Here is a 17,178-nt window from a genome sequence, read left to right as displayed (position 1 = left end):
TACAGCTAAGCTACTTAACAAGTTGTTTATGCTGGTCGACGGGGAAAACGCGCGACACGGAAATTTCATTGCAATTTATTCCGCTGGTAAGGCTTAATGAATAATCCTTGCGGCTGAAGGAGGGTTGGGCGATGCCGTCGAAGTCATGTGGATACGCCACTTTTAATGTTGTATGGTAGATGAGCAGAAGCGGTGCAAATACTGTGGAGTTTTTCAATTGACGTTTGTAAGTTTTTCATGTTCTTCCAGTATGATGTGAGGTTGTCATATACTATCCAATCGTTCCATCAAAGGAGCTGTTCCTAAACGTTCGTGATTCGTTGTGGGTTGGCTAAAATCGGCAGGATTGAATTAGTCCATAGTAGCAAATTTATTGGGGAGCTTGAAGTTTTTCTCTTCCTTAGCTTTTGGGTCTGGCGGAATGAGCAACTTTCGTGCCGCACGCACGCATGAGGAGAGACCCGTTTGGTCATGCCCCGACTTTGATGCTATAACAATATCCGCCTCGATCGAGGACTTCGAAGGTGCCTTCATAAAGTGTTTGCAGCGGGTTCCGAGGAGCGTCCGTCTTAATTAGGGAGTGCGTACAGAATTCGAGAGCCTTGGGCACGTCAGGTTTTTTTATGGTCCTTAACCAGACGCAATAGATCGGTAGGTTGAGTTCTGACTTGAATCTTCGCGACTGGCTGTTCGGAGGCCAAGTAGAACGATTGGCAAGACCTCCAACTAAGAAGGGTCGTCTTGGGCCATTATAGCGTCCTGCGCCACCTTTCGGGATTTTTTTCTCAGATCCTTAACGGTTTTTGGAAGCAGCAGGCTGGGAATCGCTTTGACCTTCACTGGGTCCAGTTAGATGACTTCAGTGGTAATTAGACGGCTGAGGAATCTGACCTGCGATTGTATAAATTTGCATTTCTGAACTTTAATAACTAGACGGGCCTCAAAGAGATGTTGAAAAATGCATTCCAGCTCTAAACGGTCGTACTCAGAAGAAGACGCGACCAGAACATCATCCAAATATTCTAAATAGAAGTTGAGGTTTCCAAGTGCAGAGTGGATGAATCTTTGAAAGGTTTGCGCCGCGCTGCACAGTCTAAAAGTCATCCTAGTGAACTTGAAGAGTCCGAATGCCTACGGGAGCTACATGGATTTGATAGTATGTCTTCACTAACTCCGACGTCGAGAAAATACGGCTGTTTGTGATAGAGTGCGCAAAGTTGCGGATGAGCGGGATGGGATAGCGGCCTGGAATGGTTTGAGCATTCAGACGTCTGTATGCGCTTCAAGGTCTCCATTCGCTATTGGGTTTAGGGACTATGTGAACTGGCGAAGACCAACAACTGTCTGAAGGTCCGCAAATACCCTTCTTAAGAAGTTCTTCGAATTATTTTCGCGCAATTGCGAGCTTCTGCGGAGAGGGAGAGAAAAATGGGGAGCCAGTAGTGTTGATGTGGTGCTGAACATCATGCTACACCTTCATAAATATTTTGAATTTCGGTCTAAAATTTCTGCAGTATATTTCCGGTTAAAAAAGAATCCTTTCTGTAAAGTTGGCCATCAAAAGTTCATTACAGAAGAAAACTACAAAACCTTTCATACCGGGAGCACATAGTTTACAATTTCCAACTTGCTAATCTCATAATCATGCTTATCTTAAACATATGATAAACCAACTTGTATGAGAGATGAATGTACTGCGTATTCCCACGAAAAAAATAGGAAAACAGTGCGTGATGTCTTAAGAAATTGGGTGGGATATTGCGATTATGATTGAAATGTCATGGCAACGGAGAGACAACGACTGACCGTGGAATCAACAATAGATCTTACATTTGCATATTTATTAAAGCAAATATAAACACGGAATTTTACAACCTGGAAACTATGACGAGTTACGAAATTTGTTTTGATAGATAATGGAATTTTTGAGATATTTTGAATATAGTCCTTCGCAACTGAGGTTTTGGGGAGCAAACAGAAAACAACTGTGTTAGAACTTTTTCACAACATCTTACTAAGCAAGTGACTTATTTTTTGAAACCTTAGCTCATATGTCCGAGAATAGTCTACGCTAATCTTATGTAAATTAGAAGTCGCTCTCTCGGTAGTTATTAGCACCGATAAGCTATACCATCCAAACTATTTAGAATTGTTTATTAGCCTATTGGTGCTGACAAGTTATATACAATCCAAAAAAGGTGGAATTTCACCTTTGGGAACCGTAGTGAAATGCTTCCTTCACCTTTAAATTGTCTATCATCCTAGAGGAAGAGTCCACCTTAAATGCCTCTGAGGGGTAGGGTAGGTAGGTAGGTATCAGTGGCCGCTCCGAGGAGCCATTTTGATACCACAAACTCCTAAGACCACAAACTCCTAAGACCGTGACTGCTGTTATGAGAGTAGGGAGGCAGAGTCTATCCGCCTCGGATCTTCAGAGCCAGCCCCTAGCATTCACGAAGGAAAGCAGGTCTCCCACCCTGCAGCTAGAAATCTCCCTGAGGTCGCAAAAGAATGGTTTATCCAGTGTCCGTAGCCCGACTCGAACTAGAGCTGGGCAATCACAAAGAAAGTGCACGAGGGTTTCCCTTCCTTCTCTGCAGCTTCGGCAATGCGAATTGTAGGGTATGCCTTGATAGGACTATCGAAAGACTAGGGATCACCTAAAATGGGGTATAGTGTGCAGAAATCATTATTTTTTGTGGTAGTCTCAGCCTCCATGACCAGCGCAATAAGAATTTACGGTGTCGCGGTACATACTGAGCAGCATTTTCCGGAATTTGGTACCATACCGGGGGGAAGCAGATGTTGAAATTTTTACTTACTCCCTAAGCGCCCCCTCCCTTCCCTATGTACCAGCCTTGTGATTTTTCCGGAACCACCGCAAAGTAATAGTCTCTCCGTTTGTGCTTCGGTTGCACTTGCAACGCGCGTTTCTAACCTCCTCTGCCTTACTTTACCCGAACTGAATCCGCCGTACTATGCGGTTAACTGCATTCCTGTTCTCCTAATACACAAGCATCTCTCCAATTTGACTTTCCAGTACCACTGTTTTCCCCAACATCTCCTATAGAGTCTTCCCTTTCTGTTTAAATCTAAGGCAATGGGGGGCGTCCTTCGGAATACTGTCGGAGCTGGAACAATTAGGTGAATTGTCCAGTTTAAACCTATATATGTGTTTATGGTATCTGCTATGTTCTCTGAGAAGCTGTATGAGATCATAGTGTCTCTGTTCAAATTGTTATTCAAATTTTGATCTGTTAACCAATCTATGGGTCCATGGAGTCTTTTCTGCCCATTCCGATCTTTGTGTCCAGCTGCTCAGCGATACCCTCCTTTCCAGAGTTGTTCTTGGACGTAATGTGATCGGAAGGCGGAAGTGGAAATGGGATGGTTACACAATGAGGGGGCGACAATTGCATTGCTAGCTACGGTATGAAGTGGAACTCACTCTCCTAAGATGCCCGACGAGTGGATCGTCCCAATAGCACTTGGCGCAAAGCAATAAAGAGCAATTGTGGGGATTTTTAGAAGTCCTGGGGGGAGCTAGAATGCATTTCAGCGATCAGTGTCGCGTAGATCTGGATGACGCGCTACCCACCTCTTCGATTGGTGTCGCTGCTCCCCCAGACTTCGTGATAGGCGTTGGCATCGCAGCCGAGGAGAAGTTGTAACGCCCTCTTCTCATAGTACTTTACCAGTTTAACGACTAGCTCCGGTGGAACCCGGATGTCGTCTCCTGGTAAGTACCTGGATGACACGGCTGCTTCTCGAGTGCTTCTCCCGGCTTCCAGTGAGGCCTGAATAACCCGGTCAGGAACTTTGAAAGACATATTGTTACGTTCCTGCTTTACATAGAATCGTCACCAGTTACGTTACTGCTTTACGTAGACTTTATTGAATTTTGAAAAAAAGGAAGTTATGCTGCCGCACCCTGTATAAATTTCATAACATAAAATATAGGAAAATTCATACGCTAATTGTAGAAACTTGAAGATTATGTGCAATGCCGCGATTTTACGCGCATACTTATTTTCATAAAATCATAAAATAAATGCCACGAAAACCGTTCATGGATTTCCAGAAGGGCTTGACATCTTTTGTCAAAGATAAGTCAGACCAAATTTCATGCCAACGCTTCCACTTTGCAACAACAATAACCATCTTTCACAGACGTTTGGCTACCTCAAATAGGAGAAAGCTTGCAGTCCTGGATCTAGCCCTGAATCGCCGATACGCGATTTGTTTCCTTCTCCAGTCCGGAGCCCACACCGCCGGCTGGCCCATGTGGTTAGTGCAAGGTCTAGTCCCATTAGCAATTACCTTTTTCAAAGTGTTAGTAAGAGTAGAGGTTCTAAGTTTCTGATCTGCGCCTTTAACCTGGTGCTCTGAGGTGGCGGGGAGGAAGACGGGGCGGCAACCCTGTCGACTAAACCAAAACCAAGTGGCCCAGGAGAACCTCCACGTGGTGGCACCGGGAATCGCTGTATCGCATTGGCTTGCCGGCCGTGATGCAGTAGGGGAATGCTCCAAGGCCTAGCACGGGGTGATCAGACCCGAGTCTGCACGGCGACTCATCTGAAGCGGCTTCGGTCACGAAACCTTACCAGGGGTACACTGGTACCATGGGAACCGAGGTAGCCCCTGGACTCTTATACTTCAGGAGAATTCCTGTCGTATCTGAGTACAGCTCGGTTGGTTGTGGTTGGCCCCCTTGTGGGAGTTTCATGGTGGCTGTGGTTGTGCTCAAGCGAGAAGAGACCTTCGGTCCTCGACGTGGTGTTGCGTATCAACACGGGTGCTGTACTCCATAGTTCGGTAGAGAATTAGGTAATTCTTGCATCCACCAGTATGAATGCTAAGCCATGCACTTGGTATAGACTGGTACCGTTGCGCTTGTCTCAGCGGGGCTCTGATTGTGGTCACAAAATCAATCCGTGCCTGAAGAGGGCCGTAGGATTAAGTCTCAAGACAGGTACCTATGTTAAACACCGAGGACTTCACTGCGCCTTTAACCTATTTGAGATCAATCTTAGATTTAAAAGAAGCAGGTTGGAAAAAGTGGGCACCCCATTATTAAGAAAATTAAATGAGGAGCTGGGGACAGCAGCCTCAAATCTCATCCCTTTGCCATTACTGAGGAAGTCACCTAAATTTTTGGATCTAGCATTATGATGCCCAGTGATGAGTGCACTGGTATACTTCTCACAAAAATTGAGGAGCCTGTCAAAGGTCCTGTTAAAAATACTGCGAGGGAGTTAGTTAGAAGGAAAGTTGAGTGTTTCAGCTATTACAAAACCATAATCTGAAACATAGTTGACTTGGCGAACCCCGCCCCCCCTCCCCCCTTGGCTGTCTCCCCTCAACTTTGCTATTAGATTAAAACCCGAAATAAACTTTGAAGTGGGAGAATGGTTAATAGTATAAGTTTCTTGCAGGGCAAGAATATGGAAGCTGTTGCTTTTAGCATAATATTCTATGTTTGATTTATTTGCCCTTAGGCTTTGGATATTATACTGTAGAATTTTCACCACTTTTCCCAAGGGAAATTAGGTGATCAATGTCAGGGACCTTACTCTTAAGTTCCTGATCGTTTGATCTTATAACAGATTCATTGAGCATTAGCAATATTGTGCTAATTTCTCTCTGGTATTTTGCAGCTACAACGTATAAAGGATTTTTACAGACGAGGGGCGTTGGTTTGAAAACATTGGGAAGTATTGTTGCTGGGGCTTTCCGCTGGGCCAAGTCTCTTCTTAACAACATTACTATACTTAGCTGAGCCTCTGGCAACCCTCTAGAGTGGTGATTTTGGTACTGGAGCTCCCTTTACTGTGGAGAGAGGAAAAACCAATCATAGCTATCCGGACCTTGTAATGGGCTATCATAATTGCTTGACTCCCGAGCCGCTTCTGTAGCAGTCATGTTTCTAATCCAAACCTTTTCTACTTTTTGATATATTCTACCCATTTAAGGCATCTCCTATTCCTAGCGTTGTGAGAGACTGTTAACACAATAGGCATTTTTTGACCTAACAGGTCGCTGAACAAATTTCTGCAGCATAATAAAGACATCTGGAGGTTTGGGCCTTGCAAAGTTGTTGATGTGGCCCGGTCTACCACACTTAAGACATTGTGACGCCCTTAGTTTGAAATAGAAGACCTCGACTCTTGCGTAGGCCAAAAAGGATATGATCAGGTAAATCATTCCCCAGGAAGGTTAACCTCACAGTGGTAGAAGCCACTCTATTGCCACCGAACTCACGACTTCTACGAGTTGGTCTCTCAGCATTAACAATTTTTACCGAAGATTCAGCGTTTCCAATCGTCTGCATGTCATAATAGAGGGGGATGTTTCTGATCACCCAATATCTGTAGATACTGTCGTAAACACGCTGAACACAGAGCAAACACTGACTGACAAATCGAGTTGGCACTGACAAGTTTGACAGGTTTCACACTAACAGGTTCCACAGACTGCGAGAAAATCCGGCGAATATTCGAGAGTGCGAAATTAGTGTAACCGCGATTGAATTGAATTAGTAAAATAAAGTGTGTGTGTGTAAATGGAACGGAAAGTGGTGTTTTTAATCCAAACGAACCCAGAACGCATATAACAATACATCTTCTTCTTCTTCTTCAGCCTTTGTCCCGTTCATAAGCAGGGTCAGCTCGGATATCTGCAGATACATCTAAAAGGTGTAAAAGCTCTGAAGCCCAGGGAGGTCATCCCGGACCAGTCTATTAGTACCAACAGGATCCTTGAGGAGGACTTTCACAGTCTTCCAACTGGCCTGAACAGAGTGGACCACGTTCTGAATATTAAGCAGTTTGATCTCATGATGTAACTGCAGTGGGTTTAAGCTAAGAGGAGCCGTTTCCGCAATCTGAATTCTTTCCACTAAGGCCGGATAGTTTGTCCTCTGGGTTACGAGATCACTTAAGAGCGGGATTTCCGCTTTATTAGTAGGAGTCTGGTCCATAAAATTTTGGGAAGTCAATTTGGTGCTTCCGCCGGAAGAAGTTCCAAAAGTGGACGGACAATTCTCTGACAAGAAACGTTGTCGGTGCTCAGGCGAGGGGTAACTGCAGAGATTTCAGAACGATTAATGGTAATCACTTTGGTAGCGGCAACAAAAGTTGCTGCACTCAAAATGCTCCATCTCAAAAATTATTGGTCCGATAGCTGTCAAATTTTAAGGCGTGTCTTTCGAAGGTTAGGATTACTAAAAGTCGTATGGGTTGAAGGAGTTATTTGTAAGGTTCGTTAGGATTTACTTTAGAACAGTAGCGCCTGATTTAAATTAAAACCGCCTTCATCTATTTTTTCTGATTTTATTGTTAAATTTATTTTGAGTACGTGTCGTTCATCCTCTCCCAGTATAATTTCATAGCGATTTCCTGCACTGCTTTTCTCCTGTACTTTCCCGACGCTGTCATAGGCAGGCTTTTTACGAAATAAATCCCACCGCGTAGTTGCTTATGATCTGATAGACTTCTCATGTAGTTGTGGATATCCTTTTCTTGGATATTTGAGTCCTTACTTCGTACAATGAGAGCAGTTGGAAGGTCAGTAGCGATCGGGTCAGGAATGCCACAAACACAAGCTTGACTAATTCCTGGAATACCCAAAAGAAAATTTTCAAGTTCACTTGGTGAGAAATGGAAATTTTTATATTTCATAATTTCCTTTTTCCGATCGACTATGAAGAGGAACCCGTCGTCGTCCATGTGACCAACATCGCCGGTGTGAATCCAACCTTCGGAATCAAGGACTGTATTGAGATCCTCCATGCGGCCATAGTAACCCAGAAATTTCTGAATAGGTTTCACACAAATTTCTCCGTTTTCGTGTGGTCCTAATGGTATACCATTATCGTCTACGATTTTCATTTGAAAGTTGTGGACCAATTTTCCAACGGATCCATATTTGAATGGGTTCATATTGATGTTGCAAATTCCTCCTATTTCGGTTGATCCGTATGCAACTGTCATTCTCCCGTTTGGAAGGTACTCTTCCATCTTATCGCAAAGTGCAGGCGCAACAAAACTACCTCCACAGAGATATTCGCGAAGACTAGATAAATCCCTGGTTTTGATGTCAGGACATTGGAGCATCAATGCTAGTTGTGATGGTGGAGTTAAGATGGAAGTAACTCGATATTTTTCTATCAAGCATAGCATCAACTCGGGGGTGAATGGTTGACTAGTGACGAGCCTCGTTAAACCGAGGATGGTTCCCATGAGAAGTGAGAATACACCGGACAACCAGTACAAGGAACTAAAGCATAACAAGATGTCAGTTTGTTCAAGAGATCTGAAAGTAGAGGAAAATTCAAGTTGGGTTTTTGGGAAAACTGTTCACTTCCTTGGACCCTACATGAAAATGTTCTGTTGTAACATAGAATTATGTGAGAGGCACACTCCTTTGGCTGGTCCAGTTGTTCCTGATGAGCAAACTATCATAACGGGGTGGTTTGCGGGATCTTCGGGTTCGTTGGGCCTGAAATTGAAAAGATGTATTACCAATTAGGCCCCAACATGGACAAGAGATATAAGATCAAAGTTCTTACCTGAATCCTTGTACTGCCTCATCATTTACTTGGTCGAGGATCTGTTCCACTGAAGAAGTCAGTTCTTTATCTAATTTTCCAGCTACAATATAGATTTCAGCAGTGTTCCCCAACGTTTCAAGAGAATTTTTGACTTTCATATACACATCAGCATCGCAGAAAATCAGCTTTGGTTTTGTATATTTGAAAATATTGATAATTTCATCTGGGAGGGGTTGAGTACTTGGTACTTTATTAAAATGGAATTGTCATCGATTGCACTCACCTTCACTGAAAGAGGTATCAAGGGTATTAACTGACACACCACAGAAGAGGAGGCCGAAAACGAGGGGAGCTAGGTTTTCCGTATTTCTGGCTATGAGCCCGACCACATCCTTGTTTTGTAGGTTCCACCTTTCCATCAGGTAATATCCGATTTTGCATGCTCGCAATAGGATTTCACCATTTGAAAGCCGTACTCCACTGTCAACACAAACCTGCACTCCGATGTGAAAAGGACGAAGAAGTTGTTAAAAAAAGACCATCAGCACTACCAGCGCGACCGTTGACTTACTTGACCAATCTTTTTAGGATTACGTAGTAAAATTGACCGAATTGCTTCACCAATTGTTAATTTTGGATTAAAAAGTTGCTTCACTTTTCTGCCGGACCAAATCTTTTTTTCAATATCAAAGGAACTTTCCAGCCGATTCATGACTGCTTCCGTGCACGTAGCTCGCTCCTATATGATGGCGTAGGCATGAAAAGATACTTGTTGGATTGATAAGTGTAAATCTTTTGCGGCCTTTTATACGAGGCCTCTGGGTATAGAAAAGAAAAAAAAATCACAGAGGAATGATAATACGATTTAGCTTAGTCATAGTTCGCTTGGGAGATGAGACGGTTATCTGAAAAGTGGTGATCTTAAGTGAGATGCTCGTAGAACCCCCGGGGGTGGATTGCAATAGTGTGCAGGCTTTTGAATGCAGTTGGTGCATCTGCAAAGAAATCCGGGACTAAGTGTCATGTCATCTATTGTTTGGTCAGCTTAGATTGTATAATTCCCATACAGATACTACGTTCCATTGATTTTGGGCCAGTGGAAGACTAGATTGACTGTGTGTGCTCAAATGATATAGTACGACTCCGTTTCTAATCTTGTAATCATGCTCATCTCACGTGCTGAATTTCCAAGAAGAGTAAGTAAAAATAGAAGATGCTGTTCTCAAGCATTGTTTAGTATCTTGAGATTAGTATGGGGACATTACTTCAATGCAAGCGGGGGGCTGATAATAGACAGTGTCTTTTTCTGAATCCCCAAAAGACTTCGCTCCCTTTTCTCCCCCTCAAAGATAGGGCTGTCACGAATTCATTCAAATGTAGTAAAAGGGGGGAGTCGATGGGTACTATTCGAGATTGTACGTGGGGGAAAATCTCAGATTTTTGTATTAGACCTAGTGTGCATGGGCCTGTGTTTTGCGTCATTGAACTGGTTTGACTATCAGTCGTAGTTTCTCTCCTAGTTCTTCTTAAAAGTTTTGTAAGGTCGTTCACTTCTTTCAAGATATTGGCGTCGTCCGACGACAAATGGTATTTATGCTCTATTACATGGCTGGCAACTGCAGAATTTATGTGAACTCCGCCATGCTATTAACATAGTATACTGGTCCCAAGCCCAGGTAAAGGAGGAGGGTTTGAGGCAACGTACTCTGTACTATCCTCAGTAAAACAAAAATAAAATGCTGAGATCAGGGAAAGAGATAAATAGAGTATAGTTGGAGTTATTCTACTATGCTAAATCCTACCTGATCTCTCTTGGTGACAGGCCCCGCGACGGGTCGACCAAGAAAATGCATAGAATGTTGTTACAAACATGATGATCGGATTGAGTCACAAGCCTCGGAGAAATGCTAGGCCGTCCACCTCAGTCGACGCGGCAGGACGGGCCCCGGTCCTGTCGAGAAATGGGCAAGGGTTCTTGACGCATGGGCGGCGTCAGGACGTAAGCAAGTTAGTCCGCACACAACGAACAAAACAAATACGTGTCTGCACGCTAAATGTTGGTACCCTAACTGGAAAGACCGAGGAACTCGCAAGAACCCTTCGGAAAAGGTGCATTGACATCTGCGCTCTGCAAGAAACCCGATGGTCTGGTTCCAAAAGCTACGACATTGAACGCGAACGCGGTAAAAATGGCTACAAACTTCTCTATTTTGGTAACCCACACACTCAATATGGTATTAGCATTGCCATCTCAGAGGGTTTCCGTGATGCCATTAAAGAAGTCGAACGATTTGATGATCGGCTGATGAAGCTCACCATTATATCAGCTGATCGCACTATTCACTTCTTCACCCCGTATGCACCACAGACAGGTCGACCTGATGCCGAGAAAGATGCCTTCTGGCAACTCCTCGATGAAAAGACTTGTCACGTGCCTGCTGACGATTACATAATCATTGCCGGCGACCTTAATGGTCACGTGGGTGAAAAGGCAGACGGTAACAGGTGCCATGGGGGAAAGGGGTTCGGAGCGCGCAATGAGGGTGGCGAGCGTATAATCGATTTTGCGGACACCCATGACCTTGTACTTATGAATACATGGTTCATCAAACGATTGTCTCATCTTCCCACATTTTATAGTGGGAACAGTAAAACGCAAATCGACTATATTCTCATAAGACGCCAACATTTTACCACTGTCACTGATTGCAAAGTCGTTCCCTATGAGACCATCGCACCTCAACATCGGCCGTTGATTGCCGTCCTGCGAATTAAGCCACCGATAAAACAGCGTGAGGAACGCACTGGCCCGCCGCATATTAAATGGTGGCGATTTGGTGAGAAGAAAGAAGAAACGGTCTCACTCATCCGATTGCCAACCATTACGAATGTGGAAGAATCATGGAACCAAATGAAAGACATGATCCACAAAGCGGCCTCTGCAACCCTCGGGGTCACCAAGCCAGGTAAGCGGTACATCAACCGAGATACTTGGCTTTGGAATGATGATGTTGAAATGAAGGTCCGTGAAAAGAAACGCCTCTACCACAAATTTCTCGACGATAAAACGCCTGCTAATTGGTAAATTTATAAGAATGCCAACCGGGAAGCAAAGGAAGCGGTCGCTGTCACCCGAGCGAACCATTTCAAAAATCTTTACGATAAACTGGACACTCGGGATGGCGAGAGAGATTTTTATCGCCTTGCTAAAAGCCGTGATGAACGCACACAGGATATCGAACACTTCTGTTGTGTTAATGGCAAGAACGGTACTTTGCTTAGCAACCGTTGAGCCGCAACGGTTAGATGGCGAGAATACTTCGAAGAGATTTCAACTGAAGAATTTGCTCATCCTCCACTTCCACAATCATTGCCGACATTTGGAGCAGTTCCACCAGTCAACGCAACTGAAGTCGAGGAGGCAATAAAACAAATGAAATCGGGGAAAGCAACAGGACCTGACGACATCGCATCTGAGCTCTGGAAAGCGAAGAGCTGGGAGCTGGGAACACTGTGGCTCAGTGAATTCTTTAACCGGGTTATTCAGGAAGGAAGAACACCATCTGACTGGCAAGAAAGTACCACTGTTCCAATATGGAAAAAGAAAGGTAGCCCAGCAGAATGTTCAAATTACCGTCCGATCCGATTACTTTCCCATACCATGAAGATTTTTGAACGCATTTTTGACAACCGTATTCGCGAAATCGTTGAAATAACCGTGAATCAAGCCGGATTTGTCAAGAACTGCGGAACTACTGACGCAATACACGCTGCGCGATTACTCATGGAGAAACACCGTAAGAAGCATCGCCCTCTTTACATTGCCTTTCTGGATCTAGAGAAAGCGTTTGACCGTGTACCACACGAACTCATCTGGTGTGCTTTACGACAACACTTCGTGCCAGAAGAATTCGTGCGCTGGGTTCAATTGCTCTACCACATCCGAAAAGTAAAGTTCGAAGTATGGCGGGTGTATCAAAACCGCTTCGTGTCTCTGTTGGAATTCATCAAGGAAGCGCCCTCTCACCACTCCTCTTTGTCCTTGTTATGGACACCGTCACACGGGATATCCAACGTCCAGCGCCCTACACACTGCTTTATGCAGATGATGTTTTCCTAGCATCTGATAGCAAAAATGATCTCGAGCAACTTGTTCAAAAATGGAATGATGGCTTCATGCAACACGATCTCAGATTGAATTTAAACAAAACTGAATTTTTAACGACCGATCCCCATGAAACAGGCACAATCACTGTGATCTGCCCAGAACTGAGCGATTTAAATACCTCGGGTCAACGCTATCAGCCAATGGAGAACTGCGTTATGAAATTGCTTCACGCATTAACGCAACCTGGATGAAGTGGCGTTCCACAACTGGTGTTGTTTGTGATCGCCATATCAACGAACATCTCAAATCTAAAATTTACCGCAATGTCGTCCGTCCAGTCGCTCTCTATGGTTCTGAGTGTTGGCCGACCATAAAAGACAATGAACGGCGTCTTGCGGTAATGGAGACGAAGATGCTACGTTGGACTAGTGGTGTCACACGTTTAGATCACATTCGAAATGAGGATATCCGCGATCGCTATGGGGTTGCACCGATCGTGGAAAAGTTGCGAGAGAGGCGTCTTCGATGGTCACGCAATTCGTGCAAACGAGAATTCACTTGCCAAGATTGGTCTGAACATCGAAGTTGATGGTAAACGACCAAAAGGCAGACCTAAACAACGGTGGCTTGATACGCTGGATGGGGATTTGAAAGCCTCGAGATTGCACCCAGATCAGGCATTCGATAGAGCCAAATGGCGAAGCCGATCACGACGAGCCGACCCCGCTTGTGAACGGGACAAAGACTAGAGAAAAAGAAGAACCGCAGAATTTATATGTGGGTTATTCTTATTTTTAGCAGATTCGTCCTAATTTTTGTGTTCTAAAACCCTGGAGTGGACTAGCCGTTTTGCTTACCCTACGTAAATCATGTCGCAATCTGAGCAGAAAATCTTATAAATGCCACTTTTTTCAGTACACTCTTTTTTGTCCTTGATTGATTGTAACCGGGTCCTAAGTAGGTATCGTCTGCTGGTCGACGTGACCCGGAATCCGCGTTTGTATAGCCGCCTTTTGCGTCCAACCCGAGTAGGTTAATGTTATCCGTTGTGTAGGCTCTGTGTTCACCTCCTGGAGAAATGTTGGAAGTTGCTGTCTTAAGGCCTGGCGTAGTTTCTTTTTGATCCGATCTTAGATGAGGTTCCTTTTGCATCCGATTTTCTTGGCTGTTTCCAGGATGTAGTTCATTTCTTAATTTCTTTTCTCCTTATTGAGCGGTGTTGTGACCATCCTGTGAATCATAAAGTTGTGTCATCTTATGTCGGAAATCGTGGTTGGAGGTGCATGTGATGGTTCCGCATGTGTGGGTCGGTTTTCTGCAGATGTCGAATTCAAAATCTCCTCTTCCTCGGATTATTTTTAAGTCTAGGAACGAAATCTCCTCCCTTTTCGATCTCCATGGTGAACTCGATGTTCCTGTGTGCCCGGTTGAGTTTCTCGAGGATTGTTCTTGCTTCTTCCATTCTGATGATTGCTAATATATCGTCTACGTATCTGATCCAGAATCTCATGAGCGCGCCATCCTCCTCGAGCTCATTCTCCAGGTTCTTCATGAACACCTCGCATAGCAGCCCATTTCTTCCACGGAGATTGTTTTGTAAAATTTATTCCTGAATGTGAAATAGGATTCACTTATGCACGTGAAGGCCAGTTTCTTATACAATTTAGCCTTATTCTTCCATTCGGATGAGTTTTCGTGTGTCGTGATCAATTCTTCGAACAAGTATAAGGCTTGCCTCATCGGTACGCTAAATTTAGGTAGTAAGATCGAATTAAAATGCGCTTGAAGTAGAAATGCTCCGAACAAATGGGGAAATTTGCAAAAGTAATTTGTTCACGTCCCTATTCTGAGCCACTTGAAAGGACTTTAGGCTTTCTCCGGGTCGTCGGTTGTAGCGGCGCATTTGGGACAGTCGAGGGTGCGAAGCGATGCAAATACTTCCTGTATCCACTGCGCCCTGTAAGGAAGCATTGGTTCGTCTCCCAATACATGGCATCAGTGTATAGATTCAGGAGCTTTCCCGAATTATTCCACTGTCGCTGTCATTTTCTGCACCGTTCCTTTCTATGGGCTTTGAGAAGACTACAGTCCGAATTCTCTGGTAGATATTCGCCCAAAGAATCAAGGGAATCATTCTCACTATGACATATACTGCGCCCCCTCCCCCCCCATGTTCTTCCATATTCACTGCACACCTTCAGCGTATCCTCAGGGTTCGACAGTGACCTTTAACGGCTCGGGAGAGACGTCCCGGAAGCGTCTGAGTACGTAGTTCTGATCCTCTCGCTGGCAGCATACCTGCATCCTAGGCAGCAGCCTTGAGAAAGCCTCTCGGTGAAGAGCGAACCCCGAATGACGTCGATGGGCTGATGTGAGCCTAGATCTACCAAGATGGTAGGTGTGACGTGTATCAAGAGACAGTCGCTTCGCCTAGTGTCCACTAACTCGGTGTTAGTAGGCCGCGTTGCCCTGAGCAAGCGCTGATGTCTCCGTGAATTCCATGATGAGCTAACCGTATGTCAGGCTTCAGGGAACTGGGGTAGGAGATGTTTCGTCCAGCGCACACCCATTCCTGACTATTACGGCCCGCTCCCTTGCATAGGATGCGTTGGTGAAATTTCCATGCAGAATAAAGCTAATTACAAAAAAAATCTAAATGGCAGGGAGGGAGGAAGAGCGCAGCCACCAGCGGCAGAGGCAGTGAGGACTGTAATACCCGATGTGATACCGGGACGCCTAAGTAAAGAGCCTTACTAAGTGGAGACGGCGACTCCAATATGCAGTAGTACCCCTGTTCCGGAAAAAAACAAGTCAGAGTTGCTAGTCTTGAGCAGTGAGATTCGGACAGGAACCGAGTAGAAGTGCAGCCGACTGTTTTAGCTAGAGGTGAAGAGGAAAGGCTCATCAGGAAATGCGGGGCACTGGTGAAGCGTGTGCGGTTTGCAACGTTCCTCTAGAGGATCGTCAGCAAAGCCGTCAAAAACAGGCTGATGGAACTGGAGGAACTACTGGACCGCATCTCCTTCTACAGGGGAACGTGGAGAGCAGCGGAAGACGCTTGGAAAGCAGAAACAGCCTGCATGGAATCTCGACTTCTGGGTACCGCTGCCATCTAGGTTCGGACGACGTTCGACTTTGTGTTCTTGCCTAAAACCGAAGAAATGGGTTTGCCTGGATTTAGTGTTTAGGCATAAGATTTTTCAGCGTTTACCTGACGCCGATTGAGACGATGCTTTCAGTCCTGGGTTGATGCTCTGGAAGACATGGTTTTGGGCACGGAGGGGCTCTTGAATGGGGCATACCTCAGCCAGATACCAGAGAGCAACCGATCCACGACAACGTTTCTGCGCCCAGGCTGTAAGAAAGCACCCCTAACATAAATTTTTGCTTCGGAACCTCTGACACCATTGGTGCACGGGTGGTGAGTCCTGGAAGATTTCTCTACAAGTGATCACCAGTACAACGCGTTTGAAGTGGTTGACGCTACTTTCCGGCGTGCCTCAACCCAGTTCTCCCCTTTCGTGTGAAATCGTGAAAGTTCGCCGAAGCTCTTGGAACAGGCAGAGTCAAGCTGGAGGGCGCTTCGGGGGAGGGGGGGGGGGGGAGTATAGCGTTGCAGCTGACACTGTCTTAAACTGAGTAATGAACCTGACAATGATAGCGTGTGGACCTTCTTCCCCTACTGATTGATGTCAACAGACCGGAAAGCATCGAAAAGTGCCCCCTTTTCACAATGAGGGAGCTCGAAGAAGCGGTCTTTACCATGAAAAAAAAAGAATGCGCCAGATCTTGATGGTATCCCGGCGAAAATTTACAAACTGGTGTTCTGCCAACGGCGAGACTTGCTGCTGCTGCTTGAAGGAAGGCATTTTTCCTTGTCGCTGGAAAGTAGCGTGTCTCCCTGATCAACAAAGGAAGGAGGAGCGTTGTGTGTGCTTGACACGGCCAGGAGAGTGCTCGAGAAGTTCATCGGGAGTAGACGCGCTGAAGCGATCCGTCTTGTCGGGGCCTTATCCCCAAGACAGTTCGGGTTCAGAATAGGGAGATCCACAGTGGATGCTATTATGTAGGTCGTAAATGCGGTTCATCGAGCTGAGGCACAGAGCCGCCGATCTCGGCGGATAGTGCTCCTCGCAACGTTTGATATCAGAAATTCCTTCAATTCTGCAAGATGGATAGATATGCTAGGCGCATTAGAAAACTCATTCCACGTGCCAAGCTATCTCTTTCGGATATTGAGGGATAAGGGAACAATTTAACCTTAAAGCAATAGAAGAGAGCACAATAAAGGGTATGCAGAAACGTATGGGGGTATAGACAACAATTATTAGCGTGGGGGTGGAATGAGAATTTAAACTAATTATCACGGGCAAGGTAAGAATAGGTTCTGTCGTGGAACAAGTAATGGAGGAAATATCTCTCAAAAGATGCTTCAAATGCCTCGACTTCGTCCACTTTGCAGCAGCATGTACTAGAAACCACGATTGGTCGAAAAGGGGCAGGCAGTGCGGGCAGGGCG

At 45.1% G+C, this 17,178-nt stretch overlaps 1 protein-coding gene across 1 annotated transcript; it reads right to left on the bottom strand.

Annotated features, from left to right (window-relative positions):
- Positions 1–7,342: 7,342 nt before the first annotated feature.
- LOC119657255 (probable 4-coumarate--CoA ligase 3) lies at positions 7,343–9,423 on the bottom strand. Its single transcript, XM_038064083.1, has 5 exons — positions 9,123–9,423; positions 8,835–9,045; positions 8,570–8,774; positions 8,377–8,499; positions 7,343–8,313 (listed from the first exon to the last, which is right to left on the bottom strand). The coding sequence occupies exons 1-5, from the start codon at positions 9,261–9,263 to the stop codon at positions 7,344–7,346; spliced, it is 1,650 nt and encodes a 549-aa protein (XP_037920011.1). The 5' UTR covers positions 9,264–9,423; the 3' UTR covers position 7,343.
- Positions 9,424–17,178: the final 7,755 nt, after the last annotated feature.

This window comes from Hermetia illucens, chromosome 5 (assembly GCF_905115235.1).
Source record: "Hermetia illucens chromosome 5, iHerIll2.2.curated.20191125, whole genome shotgun sequence".
In the NCBI taxonomy this organism is placed as follows: Eukaryota; Metazoa; Arthropoda; class Insecta; order Diptera; family Stratiomyidae; genus Hermetia; species Hermetia illucens.
This window is presented reverse-complemented; position numbering and strand designations above follow the sequence as displayed.